The following is a 22,103-nucleotide window of genomic DNA, read 5'->3' on the forward strand; positions in this document are numbered from 1 at the left end:
GTAAAAAATAACCCTGCTGGCATTGCATGATAGGAGGGAAATAGTAAAATTTTGAAGTGTTGCACTTGACCTTTGACCCCTGACCTTTGACCCCATGAACCCTACATTCTCTAGATAATCACTTCCAGTCAGTATATGTATATACTATGTTCCATGAAGATACCTTGAACAATTTTCCAAGGTATGGAGAAAAAAAAGAAGTTTTAATATTTTTACTTGACCTTTTGACCTTTGACCTTTGACCTCATGACCCAAACTTTCACCAGAGAATCTTAATTGGGTAATACATGTATACACTAAGTTTCAAGAAAATATCTTCAGGCATTCAATAGATATGGTGGAAATGGTAAAATTTTATGTATTTGACCCTGACCTTTTGACCTTTGACCTTTGACATCATGACCCAAAATTTCACCAGAGAAATTTAATTGGGTAATACATGTATACACTAAGTTTCAAGAAAATATCTTCAGGCATTCAATAGATATGGTGGAAATAGTGAAATTTTATGTATTTGACCTTTGACCTTGAGCATGTGCACCCAAAAGTTGATAGGCACAACTTCACCCCCTAATACACATACATGCCAAGTTTCATTAGGATACCTCAACAGGTTTTGATAGTTACCTTGTCCACAAAATTCATTACGGACGGACGGAAGGACGGACGGACGGACGGACGGAAGGACGGACGGACGGACAACCCGAAAACATAATGCCTCCGGCACCACTTCGTGGCGGAGGCATAAAAAGGAGAAACAGAAACATGCAAGATGGAGTCAGACATGTCGAACTAGCTCAGTTTCCCTCCTCTTTTAATAGGTAAGAGGCCATCTAAGCCTGGTATAAGCCCAGCATCAAGTGATGACAGATAAATTTACATTCAATTTCCCATACAATACCATCTCCTAAAATACATAGAACAAAATATTATGCATTGTATATAATCATGTATAATAAAAGATTACTTTCACAGCTTAACTTTGTATGTGACCATTCCATTAATAGAGAAATAACAATGAAAACATACACACACACACACACACACACACACACACACACGATCATCCAATGTACTGGACATTGTGTGAGCTCTTTGCTTGTTTGCTACAATAAACGGAAGAGCCCGCAGGACGAGTGACCAACAAGGATGCTCACTTTGTTCGATATACTAGGGGTAAAGTCATTTTAGGGTAATAGTTATCTGAAATGAAAACATATTTCTAACTTCTTGACATCTCCAAACATGCCATAAGAAAATTCTGACAAATGGCAGAAAAATTGACAATTGATCGATTATCACTGATCACCAATTTTGATAATTTGATTTCAAACAAGATTTTTATTCATTTATTTATTTTTCCTTTTAAGCTTAGCTGTTTTCTACTCCAGGCTCCTTCCTTTTGTAGTGGCAGATCACCTATCCACCATCAAATATCTTAATATAATGTGTGTACCTTATTGATTTCTCATAACATCTCTGACAGGAGTTTTTTATCATCCCGATATCTACTCCAAATTAGTTCAGACTGACACTAAACCATACTTATCAACGCAAAATAAAACACGATGGAGTATAGTTATAATATGTATTGTACATGTATACAATAATTACTGGCTTGTAACAGCATACTTTTTTCTTTTTTTTTTTTCAAAAATTGAATATCTCACCAATATTATCCAATCTCTAGATGATACTTGATATACTGAAGTAGAACATACACTCTGAAAGGTCTTCCAACACTTCACCATCAATATGCTTGTAAGCCCAAATATACCCTGCACATAAATATGATATGTAATATACACATACCTGGTACACCATTAAGTATACCCATTACATTCATAGGAAGTGTGCATTGTAGTGCATTGAAGTTGACTGAAAGATTTAGGCATTTTAAATCACACAGCTCAAGCAAATCTGACATACACACAAAAATTAGGTATTCACTGCACAGCAATGGATGCCTATCATAACAATGTTCCGATAAAACCTTCATTGCTGCACAATTTGTAGCTAATGGGGAACATAATATATAGCATGCACGGCAGAATGGATCAATCATTTTGCCAATGCTTTTTGTGTGTGTGTGATTTATATGCTCTGGTGACATTTCCCTAAAGAAATTCTCTAAACTTTAGTTTATCATTATCATGCCACAAGGCACACGAGTACTGTGAAATGCTCAAACTTTTGGTTCATATTGTCCCACATGGCACAACACGAGTGCCAGAACCTGGATCCCAGCCACAGGGGTAGCATCCACCAGCTTGCAATGACACAGATTGGCATCTTGACTTTGGGTCATGCATCTTTATGCTTCTTTTTGTGAGGATAGATGCGGCAAAAATACTACTGCTCTTCCACTCATAACAACTGTAAAACCAGAACATTTGGTGATCGGAACTGCCAAGCTCTGGAATTCATAAACTGCATTCTTTAAACTAAAAAGTTGTATTTTACTGACAAAAATTGTATTTTCTTCTTTTTTTTTATGTGAACTGATATGAGGACCAATACTTTTTATACTCATGCCATGCAAACAAAAAGGAACATATATTGTGCATCTGGTAGCATCTCACCCAGCCATATGGTTATACAAATCTGATCTGAATACCATTTGGGAAAGAATCACGATACTTAATTTGCAAATTTCTCAAGGAGCCAAGATTCGCCAAAATAAAATGCACATGAAAGTTTTTGTCTACACAGTGCCATGAACGACAAGTGCTGGTTCGCAAATGTTTCACGCCACAAACAGGCTGTGGGCTCAAATTTGCAAGTTTCATGATACAAATATTTCTGGTCCTTAAAGTATTACTTTGCCAGAGGATACGAAATAGACAATAAGTTTTCTGCAGAGTCAGTCTATTATGACAATGCAATATTCTCATGTGTAGTTCACTTTCCTTGGTTTACTTGCATTGTAATGCATATCAAACAGCTGTAAATACTCAAGAACTTGACAATAGATAATGGCACAAAATTAAATGTATATGAGGTATATCGACACATACATGTATGCAAATTCATATTCACATGTCACGTCACAAGTGAACATGTATGTACACAGTAGGTCGGCCTTTGGTAGAAGTGCAACGGCAATATCCCAGTGTCGTCTGACAGAACCAGAGGATCTGCACATGATCATGACTAGGACTATGATTTGTGTCTGTGGTAAAATTTTTGTCACGGTATTTGAGTATGGTTACTGACCTAAAATAGTCTTCATAAAATTATGTTGAAATTTCAATTGCACATTAAATTCCATAATCAAGAATTCTTTGATAATTAATGTATTCTAAATGGCAAAACGTAAATACTGAAACAATTGTCCTATAGTGATCTCTGTCTGCCCCTACCCTGGTGCATTTCTTGCACACCCACATAATAAGCATAAATCCGACACACACACACACACACATGCAAACACATACCGTACATGCAGAATACAGGGCATTCTTGTTACAATGTACACCAATTACAGCTGTAAACCAGAAGTTTTTGTGTGCATTTTAATTTTGCAAATTTCGTGACACCCAAGACTTGCAAAATTAAATTGCATGCAAAAGTTCCTGTCTAAATTAAAATGCATTTGATGCCAGTAGCAATTCGCAAACATTTCATGCTGCGAAAAAGGCTGTCGGATCCAATTCGCGAAAATTCCACACCACCAAAATTTCTTGCTTTACTGTACGGCATATTTTCAATATAATGAGGTAGTATTGAAATGATGAATCCAAAAAATTTAGAGAGTAATTCACAAAACTTACAAGCTATGCTTCTCTTGTGAATTCCTCTTTTCCATATACTGTCAGAAATAAAATTGTATTTATTTACTTGTTTATTTATCGAAATGCAAATTTGGTATTACTATAATTGTTTACAATGATTAGTTACGCCTTGTGGGATTCCTTAAAAATTCCTTAAAATATTCTGTACTCATGAAAGTATTATGTACAATACGTTGTATTACTTCATATGGCAATAAAATTATTTGAATTAAATTGAATGACCAATAGTGAAAAATTCTTTTATAACCATCCCAGTTATTCTTATGCTCCCATTATATCAAAGGTATCTACACAAGCCTCATCAATAAATAAAAGACTATAATTCTAGTCCACCACCGCGAAATGAAGAATACAAAATTTCATTATACAATCAACTTTTTGCATGGTTCATTCCTGCTTGTTAGCAAGTTGGCATGAATCACAAGGGTTGGATCATGTGGCTCACATTTTTACAATAACCCATACAACACACCCAGAAACAACTGGAAGTTGGCACTTTACAAAATACTATCTCATAACTCACTGCCTAGGTGCATATTGTGAGCCCCAAGCAATTCATCAGAACAGGTTTTTTCCCTTCCGTGCCCTTCACACTGTACATTTCGCATAATATCATCACATCATAAATGATGCAGTATTTCGATGACTTAGAGAGTATTTATTTTTTATATTATTCATTTTTTATATTAGCAGCTTAGCTATCTCGTTTAACAGACCTTTTATGCAACTTTAGAATGCACATTTAGTTTACTCTGTGTTTTCTATTTCCTGTACTCTCCGAACTGCTAACGTTAATGCCCCTTTTAAGCTTTATTTTGCCTAACAATGCCTGCGACTCTTAAGTCAGAACTGTATCATATTCATTAAGTCCTCTTTCGAAAAATTCCATTATGCTCATCAGTGTCACCACCATCTTCATCATCACCTTCATTATGATAACCACCTTTGTGTATCATCGTCATGACCATAGCCATCATGCTTTTCTCTATTAGGCTAAAATTACCATTGTGTCTGCACAGCATCAAAGCTTTGCTGACATGATGATTGCGGTGGGTGTAAACGTAAGTTGAATGGGCTGGACTGTCAATGGGCAGGGCTCAGAGGTGGGAGTCGGCCCTGGGCGGGCCCCTCCTTTGGTCTGCGTCACAGAGGAGCAGTGAACCCTTGGGCTGCTCACTGAAGGACCCTGCCTGATACACCACCTGTCCTCGTACGATGGTCGTGTGGACTGCTCCCTGTAGGGTGAACCCACTGTATGGAGTCACCTTGTGGCGGTGGTGAACATTCTCAGGCTGAATCTACAGAGACGACAAAAAAAAAAAAAAAATCACACAAATGACAAAACCAGATTTAGTAACAGAAGGTATTAAAAAAAATACAGTATACAACACTTGATAGGTGGCTGACTGCATAGTCTGTGGTCAAGACATCTTTGATTACTATGAATTTTGCAAACACCTGCAGTAGCTCAGTATCAGGCTCCCTTTGTATGAAGGATCTACAAAAATCTTTTAGCATTGAAATTCATACCTGTGAATGGTTAATATTTAGGGTGGCAGAGGCAAAAGTTTGGAAGCAAAACTATAATACATATTGTACAGTGATATCAAAGTTTGCAAGTATGTAAACACAGGGTATCAAAATTACCAAAATGGATGCTAAAACTTTCTCTAGATGGGAAGAGCCTTTGATATATTCAATAAAATATCAATTTTGGTGGAGGAGTATACCTGTACACTTCTTGTGAAAATGTCTTGTGATTTCAGTCAGTACATTTCATTTTGAACACAATCTTTAAGTGAACAATCTTAGATTACTACATTGATCTTGGACATATATCAACATGTGCTATTTCCAAGAATATGAATAAAAAGAGTGTACAATTTAGCATTACTTTCAGTGGGTTAGCATTTGACTCATCAAGCATATGATCAATTTTCCATACCATTCTGGTAATAAGACCAAAATCATTGTAAAATCTAGCAAGAAGTTTTGACTTTATAGCCACGAGCAGAGCAACTCCATGGTGTAATGATATACACAACAAAACTAACTAAACCATTTGCCCACACCCTCCACACCATTTCACAGTGTAATGAAAGGTGACAATGAGCTAGGCTTACTGTGATCGTAGACTCTGGATCCCAGATAACGATGTCACCGTCCATGCCAACTTTGAGGGCGCCCTTCCGGTGTGACAATCCAGCCAGCAAAGCAGTACGCTCACACATCAAGCTGACCATGTCTTGTAGCCCCATGCCGTTCTTTTTGGCACCCGTCCAGAAGAGAGACAGACCTAGTCAAGATACATGTATAAAAATCTTAATAATGCTCCATTCACTGCAAAGTGCTTTTACAGTGTATCTTGTTGCAAAAAATGATCCTCAGACAATGCGATGCACTTAGGAAATGTAAATGCAGGATATTTGCTTCAAACTTTTTAACCTTTTGACACAAAAAATGTGATTCAACTCAGTCTTATAAAGTAAGGACCTTACTTTATAAGATTGAGTTGAATTGCACCTTAGGTGCAATAACACTTCTATCATGGAGATACAAAGCATCAAATATAAACCCTATGTGAGTTTTGAGAGCCAACTGACTCACACACACAAAAATAAAACAAAACAAAACAAAAAAAAAAATCTCCACAGCGTTGTACACACTGTCAGAAGTCCCTCACACAGAACGGGTTACATATACAGTTAGGTCATGGAAGCAATGCAGCACTAGCGGGAGATCTTACAGGCAGGCAGGTCTGCCAACATTCCCACATACAAATCAGGGAGATTCCATGCAACAATCAGGGAGATACAATGTATCTGTGTGTTACATTCATTTCAGTGGGTGAAAATAATTCCAAAATCAGGGGGATTTTAATATTCTGGTATCAAGTCATGAACAGATTTTGACATTTTCAGGGAGACTCCTGCAGAATCCGGGAGACTATCTGGGCAGGCACCCTCAAAACATAATAATGCCTAAAGACTCCACATCAGCAACGTGCTGGAGGTACAATACAAACAGCTGACATTTTGTATCTTTAAGTCCATAGGGAACAGTTATTGCTGAAAACAATGACACAAGCTGTTTCTCCACCACACATTGATGGCTATGTCGTAGCCCTTATTGCACTCTTTGTACCAATTTGCACATCCTCCTGGTTTGCTTCTTTCATTTATCTGCTCCAACATCCAGACATTATTGGGTAACTGTCAGTGAGCAAGGATAACTTAATCCTATTAATCTGAGATCTCATTAATCCCTATTCTATCACAAAGGCTTTTCTGAGGCATCATTATACTGTGAGAGGGTAAGGCTATCTCATCTGATTTCAAGAGTTTAATTTTGTTTGTGATTTTATTTGGTTTGTTTGTAATGGTGTGTATTTACTCATCTCTGTTATTTTTTTTTTTTCTTTTTCTTTTTTCTGGTGGGGAGATTAACTGCATGCAACCAAGACAGCTTGGCAAGTTAGAACTGGGAGCATGAGTATGTGGAGGGAAAAATTGATGGCAAAAATCTCTGAGTGAAAAAGAGGGCCACTAGACAGACACAAGCCTCACCGAACTGCAAGGACGATATGCCACCCCAGGCCTTCATAAAGTCCCCTTCCTCGAGCACCTTGAGTTCCGGGGTGCATGGCGAGTGGTCCGATACCACCATGTCGATATCTCCGTCTTTCAGCGCCTGCCACAGCACTTCCTGGAGGTGGGGGAAAAAACATGTTGGAAAAGGGAAACAACTTCCAGGGTAACTGAATCATGTGTTGTTAGAGGTGACAGCCATCTCTTCCCACACAGCTGGAAGTGGAATTGAACAAATCTGTTTGTTGAAGGCTGCAATCATAGTTCATACATGAGCCATGGTTATGTAAAACATTCATACGGAACTACAAAAATCTGGTTTTATCTCAGAAATAACATAGCTCCAGCATTGCATAACAATTAATGCCAGGAAATTCATGGAATATTTGAATTTCTCACAATAAAATAGATATACTTTAAAACCACACTTTGCTCATGCATGACCACCTAAAAAACAACAACAACAAAACAAACAAATCAAGCACAATAGCTAGGGCTATATTTCTATTTTGGGGTGAATTAGTATCATTTTTGTTTTTGTTGTTGAGGTAGCAACATAGCTGGACATCATTATCCCTTTCCCATACTGTGGGACTTGTCAGTTACCTGGTTGTTCTTCTGCCTAATCGGCGGGCAACATTTGAAGTGGGTTGCTCCCTGGGGTACATCATCCGAGTTGAGGGAGAGGTAATGGTGACAGGTCTCCACCGTCAGGGGTGCGCCACGGCGACGGGCGTCACGGATGATGGGGAGCGCATCAGCGGAAGACAAGTGGACGATGTGGCAGGGTACTCTGGGTGAATTACATCAAGTGCCACATTTGATTGATGAGTGAATGTACAAGATGATTATGGAGCAAGAGGACCTCATGTGATAAAGATAACATAGATTTGTACATGCATGTACCGGCATGCAGTACACAGTACATGAACAAGGTACACGTACGTGATGATACTGTGCTCCATAGTCATGACTTTTACCACACATGAAATTGTCAAGAAGTCCCAATAAGATTTGCTGAATATGTGGCTATACATTGTAAAGCATGTGGGCATTCCTGTTTTTATGAAATTGTGAAACTTTAAAATTCTGTCTTGACTTTACGAATGCATTTACTTTGCCCTCTCAATTAAAGGCCCCAATTTTTACCATGGTGCATCATCGATTGCACTTTGACAGGCAAGCATTCTTTTCATAATGCTTGCCAAACACTGCTTTTCAGTTGCCCTGGGAAAGGGTGCAAGTGGGTTTTACATTGAAGATGAAATCAAATGCCCCTAAGGGCAATTCCACGGTAACTAGGACACAGGTGCCAAAAATTCAAAATGATATTATTTGTTTCAAACACCATACATTTTCAGACAGTACTTGAGTTGAAGTTTTAAGAATCATTATGTTTTTCAATAAAAGTGGCCATTTTGATTTTCAAAATGGCTGCCAAAATATGCCTATAACTCAATGGTGAAAAGAGTGGATTGTGGCATAACTTACTCTCTGTATATCCACTTTATTAGTACTCTAAACAACAATCTTTTATATGTATGCAGTTACCAGAGAAGTCTTTTACCACACAATAGAGAAAAAAGCTGGTTGCTTTAAAGAATTTGATAAAAACTTTTAATTACTTTGACAATGATGGATGTAACGTCAGTTACCAAAAACAAGGAATTTTTAACTTTATTCATCAAAGAAAGTGAGCTTTATGATGTAACTTGGGATTTCTAATGTATGCCCATATGCCTTCATTTCAATACCAGAAATAAGGATACTTGGCATACTGGAGAGTCAAAATGATCACTACAAAATGTGTAACGTCAGTTACCGAAACGTCATACATGAGTATGTAACGTCAGTTACCATGACAGTAATTATAACTGAGGCAAAATTTTTGACTCTTGGCCATTTCAATACATCTGGGAAGTCAACTTACAACAAAGAGCAGCAATCCCTTTCATAGGGAATGATGTCATTACCATGGTATGTCCATGAATATATTTTTTCCATTTTATTTTATTTCTAAATTTATTTATTCATTCATTTACCATGATTATCTTTTCTTTTTTCTTTTTTTTTTTTTTGGGGGGGGGGGGAAGGGGGCTTGAGCTTTCGATTTTTGATTCAGCACAAGTTTAAGGCTAAATCATCTGGAAGTTTAGTTTGCCACATGCAGTATATGCACTCAAATTAGTACATTCCCAGTCCTATGGGATGATAAAGCTACCAAAGTTTGTAGGCCTAATCAGTGACATGATTGTTTTTTAGAGAAAAGGTGGTTAACGTGCAAACTTGTGCACAGCTTTATACCAACAGCTAAAATCTTCACCAATGTTTGCTTTTGCCAGCATTTTTCTTTTTTTTTTCTGGAAACTTAGTGAAGTTTCTACCTCAAGGCAAATGCACAAACAGATATTTCTTCTCTTGCACTTAAATGTGTGGTGTAGTTAACATGGCGCATCTTGTATTATGGTACGTAAGGCATGTACTCATTACTGTTTGAAACTTAACACTGATGTTGCTCAAAGTGAGAGGGGATTCTAGGGTTTCAAAAAAAATTGTTCATACAGTGTGTATTTGTTGATTACTTTATTCTGTTCATGCAGGGACATTTTGTAATACAATACATGATAATTATGAACAGGAAGATTTTTTTTTAATATTGATCTTAGAATTCTTTCGTTGCAAAGTCTGATTTCTTGGTATCTGGAATGTATTTGCAAGCCGTGATATATCAGTGTAAAGGAAAAGAAAAACAGTTAAATTACTTCAAGCAAGGAATTAACCAATAATGCTCTTTTGACCAAAAAAGCATTTATTTTTCTTCTTCACAGAGAAATATTAAAAGTGCTACACTTTTCATTTAGATTGATGATGGAGACCTTTTTTTTTATAATGGCCAGGGGCTAACAATACCTGAAGGAGAAGGAGTAAAATAAAGAAAAGGAGAAGAAATATATCACAATAGATTTCATACATATTTATGCATATTTATGAGTTGATAAGTGTGTTTTCCCCACGACCTGAAATATATTTTGATTTTTTGATTTTTTTTTTCAAGCAAAAAAATATCCATGTTTTGTGTAAAGGTACTATGGGTGGAGCACTCTAGTTATAGAAAATTTCCTGTTCATTAAATAAAACAAACAAACCAAAAAAAAAACCCTTAGTCATGTCAATTATGCATGTATTTATACTTGGAACTGCTTAATCTATTAATGGCTCTGTGTAATGTGTTGAATTAGAATTCAATCTTAAGACAAATGTCAAGAAATATCCTCTTGTGCATTTACTTTATTTTTGCCCAACTGTGTTATGGCATGGGGGGGGGGGGGGGGTTGCCCCCTAAGGACCCAACCCATTTGTGTCTTTAGATTTTGTTTTAATTTGTTGCTAAGTAGTTGCTTGGGATTGATACTGGTATATTGCAGCAGTATAATAACCTGTTAAAGAAATTAGTTCTCTGTAAACCCCATGGCAAAGTATGTGTAACGTCAGTTACTGACATGTTTACCTTTAAGTTTTCATAGAACGCAAAGAAAATGGACTAATGTTTCATCTCATTTGTGTATTTATGACTGATGAACCAAGGTATGACTCCATATCAAACAAATCATTCTGAATGGTCAGAATTATGAAAAATCACAAAGCTATTCCCAATCATGATTTTGCATATGCAAACCCTATGGCAAATGTAAGCGTAACGTCAGTTACGTAACGTCAGTTACCGTCATGCCTTCACTGAAACTTGCATGGTGCTAAAAGGAGACAACTAAAGTGCACATTATTTTGCACACCTGTTCCTAAGAACCTAAGTGTATTGCCATATTAAACACACAAAGGTTAAAAGTCAGGGACATGAGATATTTCCATTTAAATCTACACCATAAATTCCCATGTCCTTTGCAATTGCAAGCCCCAGGTGCTTTCATTCACACAACTACAAGGTAAACAATTTCATGAAAATCCTTACGCATAACGTCAGTTACCGTGGAATTGCCCCTAAGGGTTCTCACTTATACTGAAGGCACATCTTGGCTACAAGTTCAATGGCATTGTTCTCCATCTCTTTCGGTCTTGACGCTAAGAAATCCTGATAATCAGACGAGGCATCCACCTGCTCAGGTCCACCACTCTGAGACTCACTGGGCAACTCCATTTCAGCATGGAACTTGGGTTACCACAAAGGAGAAAGTAAATAAACAACAACAAAAAAAACCCCATGAATTGACAGCTTTCTGAGAGTTTCCAATGATGTATACAATACATTATGCAAAATACATTACATTGCAACAAGAATATTGAATCTCTTGCATTTGAGGCTGTTCAGCTGGAAAAGAGGAATTAATGCTCTTGCAGACCAGAAATTATCAAAATAGATTCTTTTAACCTACGATACTAGTATTTGGCAAAACATGGCTTTAGCACAGTATTGGAGTGTCGGACAATACAAAATGCAATACATACACAGCAAAGGAACACTGTTGTTTAATAATACAAATCCACTAAGACTATAGCAGGTTTGATGATATATGACACAAGAACTGTATCAAAGTCTATAACATACCTCTTCCTCCCTCTCTCTATCAATGCCAGTCTTTCTATATTCATCAATTTAACTCCTGATCTACCCATCTATCCATCCATTTCTATTCACTACACTTCTATCCATAATCTCTTCATTCATCTTTTTAAAATCTGTCTCTCCATCTACAGTTATCTATCTCTCCATCCATCTATCCATATATTTACTATATCTACTTATCTACATAGTATCTACTGTGAAATGTTCACGTCCATGAAATCTTTGCGAAACTAAAATGCCATAAAAGTTCTTATCTACACCATTTATGCAATGAGTGTCCGAGGTAATCTGTGAAAATTCCATGCTGCAGAAAAGGCCGTTGACTCCGATTTGCGAAAATTTCATGCCGACAATATTTCTGGTTATAACACATTTACATGTCACTTTCTCTTGCATTACTCACCAGGAGAACACTGTTTGTGCCTTGAAGCTGCTCCAAGGCCTGGTGAAGATCCTGCTCAGTGACATGGGGGAACTCGTCCACACCGCTGTGAATCAGGAAGCACTTGAATCCGGCGATACCTGCCCGAATCATGGGGCGCAACTCCAACTGTGGGATGGGGGAGGGAAGAGTGGACATGAGGACACTGATGTGATACAGTCGTTCACATTGCACATCAAAAATCTTGACATAAGCTATTTTTTCTTGACATAAGCTGTATAAGATGTTATTTTCGCATGGGTTTAATTTTCATGAATTTCGTGAATTACAGTTGGGTCCCAAATATAACAACACGCCAAAATAAGGGTCACCATGCGCTAATGTACAAGTGCATTTTCAACAGCGTCGGTGTCAATTCGCTAAAACAACATCTCTCGAAAATGTCTGTGATCTCCTCATTCATGAAAATATCTGTACGCGAAAATAACAGCTTGTACACAGTTGCTTGGGAACTGTGTCACAAGCCACATGAGAATATTGCCAGAAAAATAATGACACTAGAGTGTGATTTTCATTACTTCACAGTAAGTTTGCTATGCCATTTTGCCATGAAAGCACTAGACTCAGGAAAACCACAAATCTTTGCTCAACTACCACTGGATGTCTCATTCCGATCCATCTAAAACAATCAATTTGATCATGGAGTTGAATTTCATTTTTCTTTTCCTAAGGACCATCATCTCAAAACAAAACAAAACAAAACAAAAAAAAAAAAACACAAAGAAAGCCACATCAATGTTGTGTGCAAAACAGAAAGCCACTAACAAGGGCAGAGCGAAAAGGAAATAGCAGTATCAGCATCACTGGTAGTACAGTGGAACCTCGTAACAATGAGGTTGGATAAAACTAATTCCTCTCTTGAATAACAAGGTGCTTTTGCAGGTTCCAACTTTTTTCTATTTCTTTGTCTTTGAACCCTGATAAAGTGAGACACCCGATACATCAAGGTGATTGTCAACTTTTTAGGTCCTCATCATAACAAGGTTCCCTTGTAGCAGATGCAGTGACACCAGCAGCAGCAGTTACGTAGTTGAAATAGCAGTAATCAATACCATTATAATCATCATAATATGGTGTTTACCTGATTCTTTGGCACGACTCCACCCCAGAAAGCTACATCCACGTGGCAGGATGTCTTGGCGTGCGACATCTTCAGATGAAACGCTTCCAGTGTTGTGGTCGGAGGAATGCAGTTCCTGGGTGGAAAAAAAGATATGTTGAATTTTCAATGGATTGCATAGTGATCTCACATAATATAGATCAGCAGGACTGACATGCACATTCACATGCACATTCTTGCCATAGCAATAAAGCAGACTATTTCCATGTTTCCCCATTACATACAGTATTCCTAGACACATGAACTTCAGAGTTCTTCTTAGTTAACAGATTCATCGCCATTAAGTTTCATTGTTGTGTGGGACAGCTAATATTCATCATGCATTTATTGTGTGCATTGTCCTTCTGTTATTTCGACTTGATCACGCACTGACAGATACTCACAGAGGCATGTCCACGATAGTTGTGACCCCGCCCGCTGCTGCTGCCCTGGTGGCTGTCTGGTAGCCCTCCCACTGGGTGCGGCCAGGCTCGTTGACATGGACATGGCTGTCCACCACTCCCGGCATGACCAGTTTCTCGCCAGCATCAAGGTCCTTTCAGATTAGCACCATTTTCATGACAGATGAGGAGAACAGATGATGTTAGAAATTAAACTGACCCAAGGAGGCCTATGCAATCTGATCTTTTCCATTGCTTTTTTTTTCAATCAACAAAGCAGCTCTCTAATATAAACTATAATAATAACATTTGATCCTATTAGGACAACTATCCCATGAACAATTACCCTCCGGACAATTAACCCTGGACAACAAACCCCACACCAATGTCCCTCCAGGACCACTGCCCCTCAAGACAACTACCCCAACAACTAGCAGGGGGGGGGGGGGGGGGGGTCTGGTTCCAGTAGTATAAATGGGTGTGCATCATACATGCTTAGCGGGGAAAAAAATTAAATAAATACTAGTTTTCTAGAATTGAATTTAAATGCTTTTTTACCCTTCTACTAATATAACATAAGTGAATACCTTAAATACAACTATAGCCTACCCATTTGATTCACCAATATTTTCAATATTGGATATTTCAACATTTACGGTATCTGGTGTAATTCCAGGCACTTGAGTAATTATTGCTTTGCAGTTTTAGACACTTGCTACAAAAAAAAAAAAAAAAACAATTTAAAAACCCACACTTGTGCAACACAAGTACAGAGCAGCAGTCCAAACTCACATTTACATTACACACTGTATTTTGTCAATGGTGTTACTCACATGGCATTTCTGTATGATTAATGAAGATTGGGTTTATCTTGTTCAAAATGTAGAATTACTATGACAGTGACAAGAACTGACTGAGGAAACTCCACTTTCCCTACAAATACATTTCAGTTGAGTGTCTAGGCCATAATAAACCTCCCTCAAAAGAAAACTGTTTCTTCCTTCTTTTTACTGCTAATATGGATTCTCTGTGGGAACAATGTCACTTTCACACTGTATACCGGTACTGCATTTTCAGACTCACCGTAAGTGGATCCCATGACACCTGGTCTAAATTTTGCCGATGGATAGCCGCTATTACTCCATTCTTGATCTCCACTACTGCTGGACATTCCTTCCCTCCTGGAAGCAGAACCCTTCGACTCCTGACACGAATACTGGCCATCGTAGTCTAGCGTGATTGCACACTATTGACATGGAAGAAAGTTAAAGGTAGATATCCGAACTGAACTCCAGAAATAGCTCTTAATACCTTGATACTACTAGATACAGGTACCTTAATGCTACTAAAGGTGCAGTTGTAATGAATATCAGACTTTTGTTTGTGTGTGTGTGTTTTCTTTCTTTCTTTCATTTTTAATCTGACCAAAATGTGAAACCTGTGACAGACTTATAGGATGTTTTAAGTGGTCATGGCTGTCTGATTGGGAAATGTAATGACATATTACATACTTGTCTGTTTTGAAATGTGACCTCTTTGCAATTCATAGCAAGATCACATGTGTGTAGTGTTTTAACATGCATTGCTGTTACCTTTTTTCTTTTCTATTTTTTTTTTTTTTTGTGGTTGACTGCTTCTTCTTCTTTGTTGTCAAGGCAAAGACAGAACATAAAGAGTGTACAATGAGACAGTCTGAAATGTCATTGTCATGTCTGTGATATATTCATGTGTATTCAAACAAAACTCAAATGTAGGCTACTGTACATGTACGGTGAGTGAAAGCAGCAATTTATTACTATTTTATTATTGGTAGAACTCATCAGTGAAAGTTTGAGGAAAATTGAACAATAAAAGTACAGGTACGGTACTCTAAGAATATTTAACATTTAACTTGGTGCTGTCATCACTGGATAAGATTAAGATTTAAGAAGACAAAGTACATGTAACAGTTTATGATGCCATGCATGGACAACAACAAAGGAAATATGACAATTCCACAAAATGTAATTTTTCATGAAGATTTCACATTCAGTCAAGTACATTTGTACAAGATTGTATTATTGCATTTTCCCTGCTTTCTAGCAGAGGCAAGTAAAGTGCTCGTACGCTATGGAAAAGTGAAAATATGTGAAGTTCTCTTCGGGTCTCCCCCTCCCTCTTTCTTTCCCTCTATCTTTGCAATGAGGAAAATTGACCATGAGGGAAATTTCATTTATATCATTCATATTTTGTAGTCCTCTGATTTGTTTGTTTGATTGTGTGTGTGTGTGTGTGTGGTGTTGTCGTTTTTTTAAATTTTGATAATGTAGGCTAGTAAAATTTCCCCAAGAATAAACCAATATCGGTACTTAATCATTCGACAATTGTGCACTTTACGGCCATACATTATCGATGCGACATTCATTCCATCATAGGGGCCAACAATATCATCTTCTACCCTACTAAAACCAAAGAATATAGAAGTAGATAGGGCCTACTGTAGTACTGCACTGGTACAGTCTTCACAAAGCAGAGAGGCACAGGCAGTAAAACATCTTTTTATTTGGGGGGGGGGGGGACTAGCTGTCATCCAAATAATAAGATCTGGTGGAGTGTGCAGATTGTCCACGAAAAAACATATGAATATGCAAATACAGGACAAGGTGAAAATGAAATATGTTAAAGGGGGAGAAATTCACTCGGTTCACTCCACATGCAGTAAGAACGTGTTTCTAGTAGTCGCCACCATGCTAAATATAATTATGTAGGCCCTAGGCCTACATCCATAATCCAGATCGATGATTACGGTACCTGCTATGCTACATTGTAACCAATGGTAACAATGTTAGACCTACAGTTTTGTATAGAAATAGAACTCCAATACTTTTTGTAGGGTCTATATCCAGCGGTATGTTGCATTTAGCACTGTACTTCTCTTCCAACCTCCCGGGACCCTGCTTACACTGCATATCACGTGTATAATCGGTCGAGTGATTCTTCGAAACACACTCTCCAGTCCACTCTACTGCTTGCGCCTATTCACCTTCGGTTTTGTTGACACGACTGCTGCTGCTGCTGCTGCTGCTGCTGCTGCAAGCATTGCTAACACCGCGCCGCCGGGGCGCTGTAGGCCCGCGCGACACGACAGAACGTACGTGTTGTGGGATCATTCAGCGAACCTTGAAATAAAAACAATCGCGTCGCTATGATGAATGCACACAATGTTCACTGCAGGCCGTTAAAATGACTTCCTAAAGCCACCATGAGGTGATGTGAAAGTACACTAGTTCGGCTTTTCATTAATGAGTGAGGCGATGTCCTTGTTCAGCGAATGCTAAAATATAATCGACAACTCACCAGAAATACAAGCGTTCAGGCTGAGCTGATCTGTGCTTTGTAAGTGCGGGCTATAGAACGGAAACGGATGCATGCTGCATTTGCATTACTGATACATGCGGCGCATGTACAGCTGATGCTAGCAAAGATCGTAACGGATCGAGAAGTTAGGCCGATAACTGCTGTCTCGACGTCTCTCTCGTCGTGCGAATGTCAACACAAAGTAAGTTCCGGTAGGGCCCTGTCATGGATTTTCAGCCTTTTGAACATGGAGAGAAGTTATTCAGAGATAAGAACTTCAAAGACGCGGAAGTGCAGTACACAGAGTTTGTTGATTCTTCGATCCGGTATTTACAGAACGGACAGTTACCGAATGATGAAATGTGCGTAAAACTTTACCTTTTCATCCTATATGTAGTATATCAGTCCCACATACTCATTTTCTTGTTATCCCATCAACTGGTGCATGGCATCGAGCCACAATTTCACTCCGCCCTTGATTTGTGTAGGTAATTTATTTAGTTTGTCATTAAACCATATCATGACTGATGCTTACACTTGTCTATGTATAATGAAAAGAATTTGTAAGTAGTTTTCTTGTCAATATAATTTCATGATCTTGAGAAAATACATGTTGATATTATAAAGTTAAATTCATAAACCCATCACTGCTTGGCATCATGGTTAAATAAAAGCACTTTGTAATTCAAATCTTTTTTCATTGAAAACACAGTCATGACTAACCCCCGGGCGCTCCTTTATATACACAGTTATACTGCATGGCGTTGGGGCTGGTTGCAGTGAAGTCATGACCAGTTGTTTTGAACAATTCATACCATGTTGGAACTAAGATCTATAAACTTGTACATTGTAGTGCACTTTGTAAATTTGTATTTAATATAGGCTATATATATTTTCAATTCGATAATGACTTTAACATCAGCAAAATAAGCTGTAGTTTATGTCTGACTTTTTATCACTTGTATTAATACTAACCTGCTTTCCAAAGTTTATTATCAGTACATCATGTATTTTTTGCCCAGTCTGGAATACAGTCAGAGCTTTTATCCCCCATGTTTTCTTCATACCATAGCATGAGTAAAATACAAAAAAAAAAAACAAACAAACAAACATAGATGTTATTCTTTTCAGGGATTGATTTTAATACTATAGGCCAATGCATTACTTTTGATTTCCCAGGATAGGAAAAAATAGCCATTGTCTAAGGTTTCTTATAAAAAATTGATTGTTATAAACGGGAAATAAAGAATATATAACTTTCTATCTATTCTCTAGATCAAATTACTGGAATATTCTTCATTTTCTATTTAGTTGGCTCTTCAAAGGTCTGAGGTATGTGAATGCTCGGTGACACATACAACATTTACTCCTGCAACTTTCTTATTTTCTCCAAGGACTTGGGATCAGGGTTAGGGTTTTTAGGTTTAGTTTGATGTGAGGATTAGGATGTGGGTAAGGGTTATGTTTGTTGGTAAAAATTTATGTTTTGGCTTATAGCATGCATTATATTTCATGGGAGCATTATCACAGGAGCAAATGTCATGGTACCGAGTGCTCATACCATTCATATCGATATGCAATCACAAGAATGATTCCATTTGCACCAGCTATATCAGTTAAAGCGAAATGAGTTTTCTGAGATGTGTGGATTCTTTGTCTCACCAATACGTATCTTCCCTGTCCCACCACCCCCCCCCCACCACCTTTACAGATTCATGAAGCTTGCCACAGCATTGAATAACCGGGGCCAGATCAAATATCAGAGGGTAGACTTTGACGAAGCTGTAGATGACTACACCCTTGCCTTACACTACAAAGTAGACTTTGCAGTGGCACTATACAACCGTGGACAAATTCACTACAGACTAGGTGAGCAGACAGTTGATGCAGAGACTCCAACTCTCCCATTTTCGACGGGAGATCTCCCGCCGAAAGCCCATTTTTGCACAATCTCCCGTTCTCCCGTTTGAGATTTGATTTCTCCCGCCCTGGCTCTGTGTCTCCCGGTGGAAAGGATTTCTTACTTATTTCTATCGTATGTTGAAAAAATAAGCCTTAGATAGCACCAGAGAACATCTAGAATCCTAGGAACTTCGCGCTTCGCACACATCAACTTGGAGTCTCCCGTTTGCTAGGGGTTTCGGGCGGGAGAATCTCCAGATCAGAAGGTGGTTGGGGTTGGAGTCTCTGTTGATGTGGTGTTTTATGGTCACCTTAGTTACTGTTGTATGTGGTAATCTTCGTTTTGTGAGTGTCATGGCCAGTTTCAAAGTGAAAAGAGCTTGTTCTTCTACAGATTTCGTACTGACTTGACTGTTAGAGATTTCAGAACAAACCATTTATGATCAATTTATGAAACAAGTAGGCCCTACATGTATTGAATCACCATGCATTAACCCTAAAGGGGTCGGGCTTTTTTGGCTATGCTCAGACCGGGGGGATTCCGAGATTCCCCCCCCCCCCCCCCCCGAGATCTCGGCCATCGGTGGTGCGATCGCGATGAAATTTTGCATGCGTGAGACCCGCGTCATAATCTACAAGATAGTGTCATAAGATTTTTTGAAATAATCAATTTCTAATTTTAATTAATTAATTATGCAAATTAAGCTCAAGGTGATATTTTAGCTTAATTAAAAGCATTGAGAGTCTAATTTTTGATCTGTAAATCTGTTTTAGCATATTCAACAATTGTACATCACAAAAACTTCCAAAACTCATTTCAATTCTTATGTATTTTTGTATTGTTTTCAGAATTTCTTATGTATTTCTTTGTTCTTCAACTTTTGTTTTTTCTTTGTTTTTTCATTGGAAATTGTCACTGACCACTTTTCTACCATACTTAGCACAAAATTAATCAATGAAAGTGATTAATTGTAAAAATAATCAGGTTTTTATTCCTTTCATGACAGAGCACTGTTTTCCATAGGAAATGTACACAAAATCACAAAATTGTGCCCGTTTTGGAGCGACATTCCGTTACAAAAATGGGCGTGGCTTCGCAAAAGTATGCGCGGACGTTGCAAATTTGGTCTCAAAAGTTGCGTGAGACTTGAACGAAGAAAGTCAAGAAGCCTCGCGACGAGGCCTTCTCGCATTACAGAATTATAGCGCGAAACGTCGAGGGGGGGCGGATTCCGCCCCCCCGGCCCTTTTAGGGTTAAAGCAACAAGGTCACTCAGCTCTAAGGATTCCCCAAAGGAATTGTCTGTTTAAATTCCAAATTTAGAGGAATTGGTGCTACAGTGTGACACACACACATACACACACACACACACACACACTTGTATGCACACACTCATTTTGGGGGGATCAAAATATTGAGACGGAGAGCTGCTATTTCTTGACCATTTCTTGGATATGCTGCACAAATTGGGAATGGGGGAGGGGGTTGCAGTTCTAAACTTTTGGGTTGTTAGAGTGGAAAAACTGGAGAAGATTATGACATATGGCTGCTATTATACAAATGTCTGAGAAATGATGAAGGGAATTTCCTCCCAGCATTGTTGAAATCCAGTTTTATGAATCCTTTTTTCTAGGAGTAAAGAATTCAAAATATTCTTTATATGTTATGAATAAAGTTGTTTCTGTGTCTATCCCACCAGCATTTATGATTGTCCATGGAATGATATACAGGTTGTATGCCCTCTGTCATTAGTTTTAAGATGATGTTTTGCAGATGTAGGTATTAAAGAGCCCTGTATGTATTACTCTCTGTGTTGTTGTTGTTGTTTCTTTCTGTTACAAACAGGTCGTTTTCAGCTTGGCATGGCAGACTTCCAGGCAGCTCTGTCCATACAACCAGACTTCCCTGACTGCCAACTAGCCCTCCAGAGCACTCTCACAGACCTCACGGCCCAAGCAATAGGGGACAGAGACCCGGAGGCAACTCCTTCATGACACCAACTCACCAGCTGAATTTCCTCTTATGCATGTATTTCACTTGAACATCATAACTAGTACTTGATCTCACATGCGCTGTACTAGATTATGCACAAGTAACTCAAAAAGTGGACCAAGTGGAGTTACATTTCACATTAGTCGACATCCAAGACTCTTTTTATGACGTCTTTACTTGCCTAACCATTGCTAAACCTCACTGTTTGCATCAAGTAAAGTGATTTTCCGATCCTGAGAACCTGTTGACCTGAAGAAAGACAGTCTGGACAGATTTCTGCCCACTAGCTACACAAAGTTGTAATTCATGAATGCAAAGTTCTAAAGAGGGAAAATGATCAGTTGAGAGCAAATCCTCCAGGCTGACAGGTACTCATGATCACTAAATCACGAGACTTGATGCGAGCATTTTAGGTCTCGCATCTGCTTTGGTGATTAAGAGTAGCATGAAAAGAGTCCTTTACCTAGAACAATTCCACCTTGGCTAATGGCATCAGTGAAATATAATTGCACAGAGGAGAATTATGCCTGTAGAGAGCAGATAGTCTGCAATAGTGTATGACAAAGAAGACAACATTTACAGCTGCTGTTACATTACAGCAAAGGAAGGGTATTTACAGCATTGATGGACCCACTTGTGCAAGTCATGAGATGTCAATGCGACCTTTGATGGGAGGTGATTTGGCTCAGTAGCGCATCTGCCTCCAGATCCAAAGGACCCAGGTCTGATTCCCAAGTTTCACTGTGCAACGTTGTGTGTAAGCATTTCATTCTCTCTAGTAAGGGGCAAAGCTGTCCCTTGGATAGGACATTAAATGGAGTTCCCGTGTGTGAGTTAATATACTAATGATGCACATGAAAGAGTGCGTTAGTGAAGGTGCGGCGCACTCGAGAGTATTGACAATGGTGCAACATGCACGAGGCGCAGCCGAGTGCATGTTGCACCATTTTACTGCCTAAATTGATGTTTA

The 22,103-nt window shown here is 38.4% G+C and overlaps 2 protein-coding genes across 2 annotated transcripts; one reads left to right on the forward strand and one right to left on the reverse strand.

Moving 5' to 3' along the window:
• Positions 1-4,568: 4,568 nt before the first annotated feature.
• On the reverse strand, positions 4,569-17,261 carry LOC140239005 (allantoinase, mitochondrial-like). The gene is made up of 10 exons (XM_072318902.1): positions 17,239-17,261; positions 14,986-15,148; positions 13,906-14,057; positions 13,484-13,598; positions 12,364-12,510; positions 11,392-11,546; positions 7,988-8,174; positions 7,361-7,499; positions 5,918-6,090; positions 4,569-5,092 (listed from the first exon to the last, which is right to left on the reverse strand). Exons 2-10 carry the CDS (start codon positions 15,124-15,126, stop codon positions 4,892-4,894), a joined length of 1,410 nt encoding a protein of 469 aa, XP_072175003.1. The 5' UTR covers positions 15,127-15,148; positions 17,239-17,261; the 3' UTR covers positions 4,569-4,891.
• A 253-nt stretch (positions 17,262-17,514) lies between these two features.
• Positions 17,515-21,770, forward strand: LOC140239073 (uncharacterized). The gene is made up of 3 exons (XM_072318970.1): positions 17,515-17,600; positions 18,950-19,107; positions 20,987-21,770. The coding sequence occupies exons 2-3, from the start codon at positions 18,954-18,956 to the stop codon at positions 21,133-21,135; spliced, it is 303 nt and encodes a 100-aa protein (XP_072175071.1). The 5' UTR covers positions 17,515-17,600; positions 18,950-18,953; the 3' UTR covers positions 21,136-21,770.
• The last annotated feature ends 333 nt before the right edge of the window (positions 21,771-22,103 follow it).

The sequence above is a fragment of the Diadema setosum genome, chromosome 15, assembly GCF_964275005.1.
Source record: "Diadema setosum chromosome 15, eeDiaSeto1, whole genome shotgun sequence".
Classification (NCBI taxonomy): domain Eukaryota; kingdom Metazoa; phylum Echinodermata; class Echinoidea; order Diadematoida; family Diadematidae; genus Diadema; species Diadema setosum.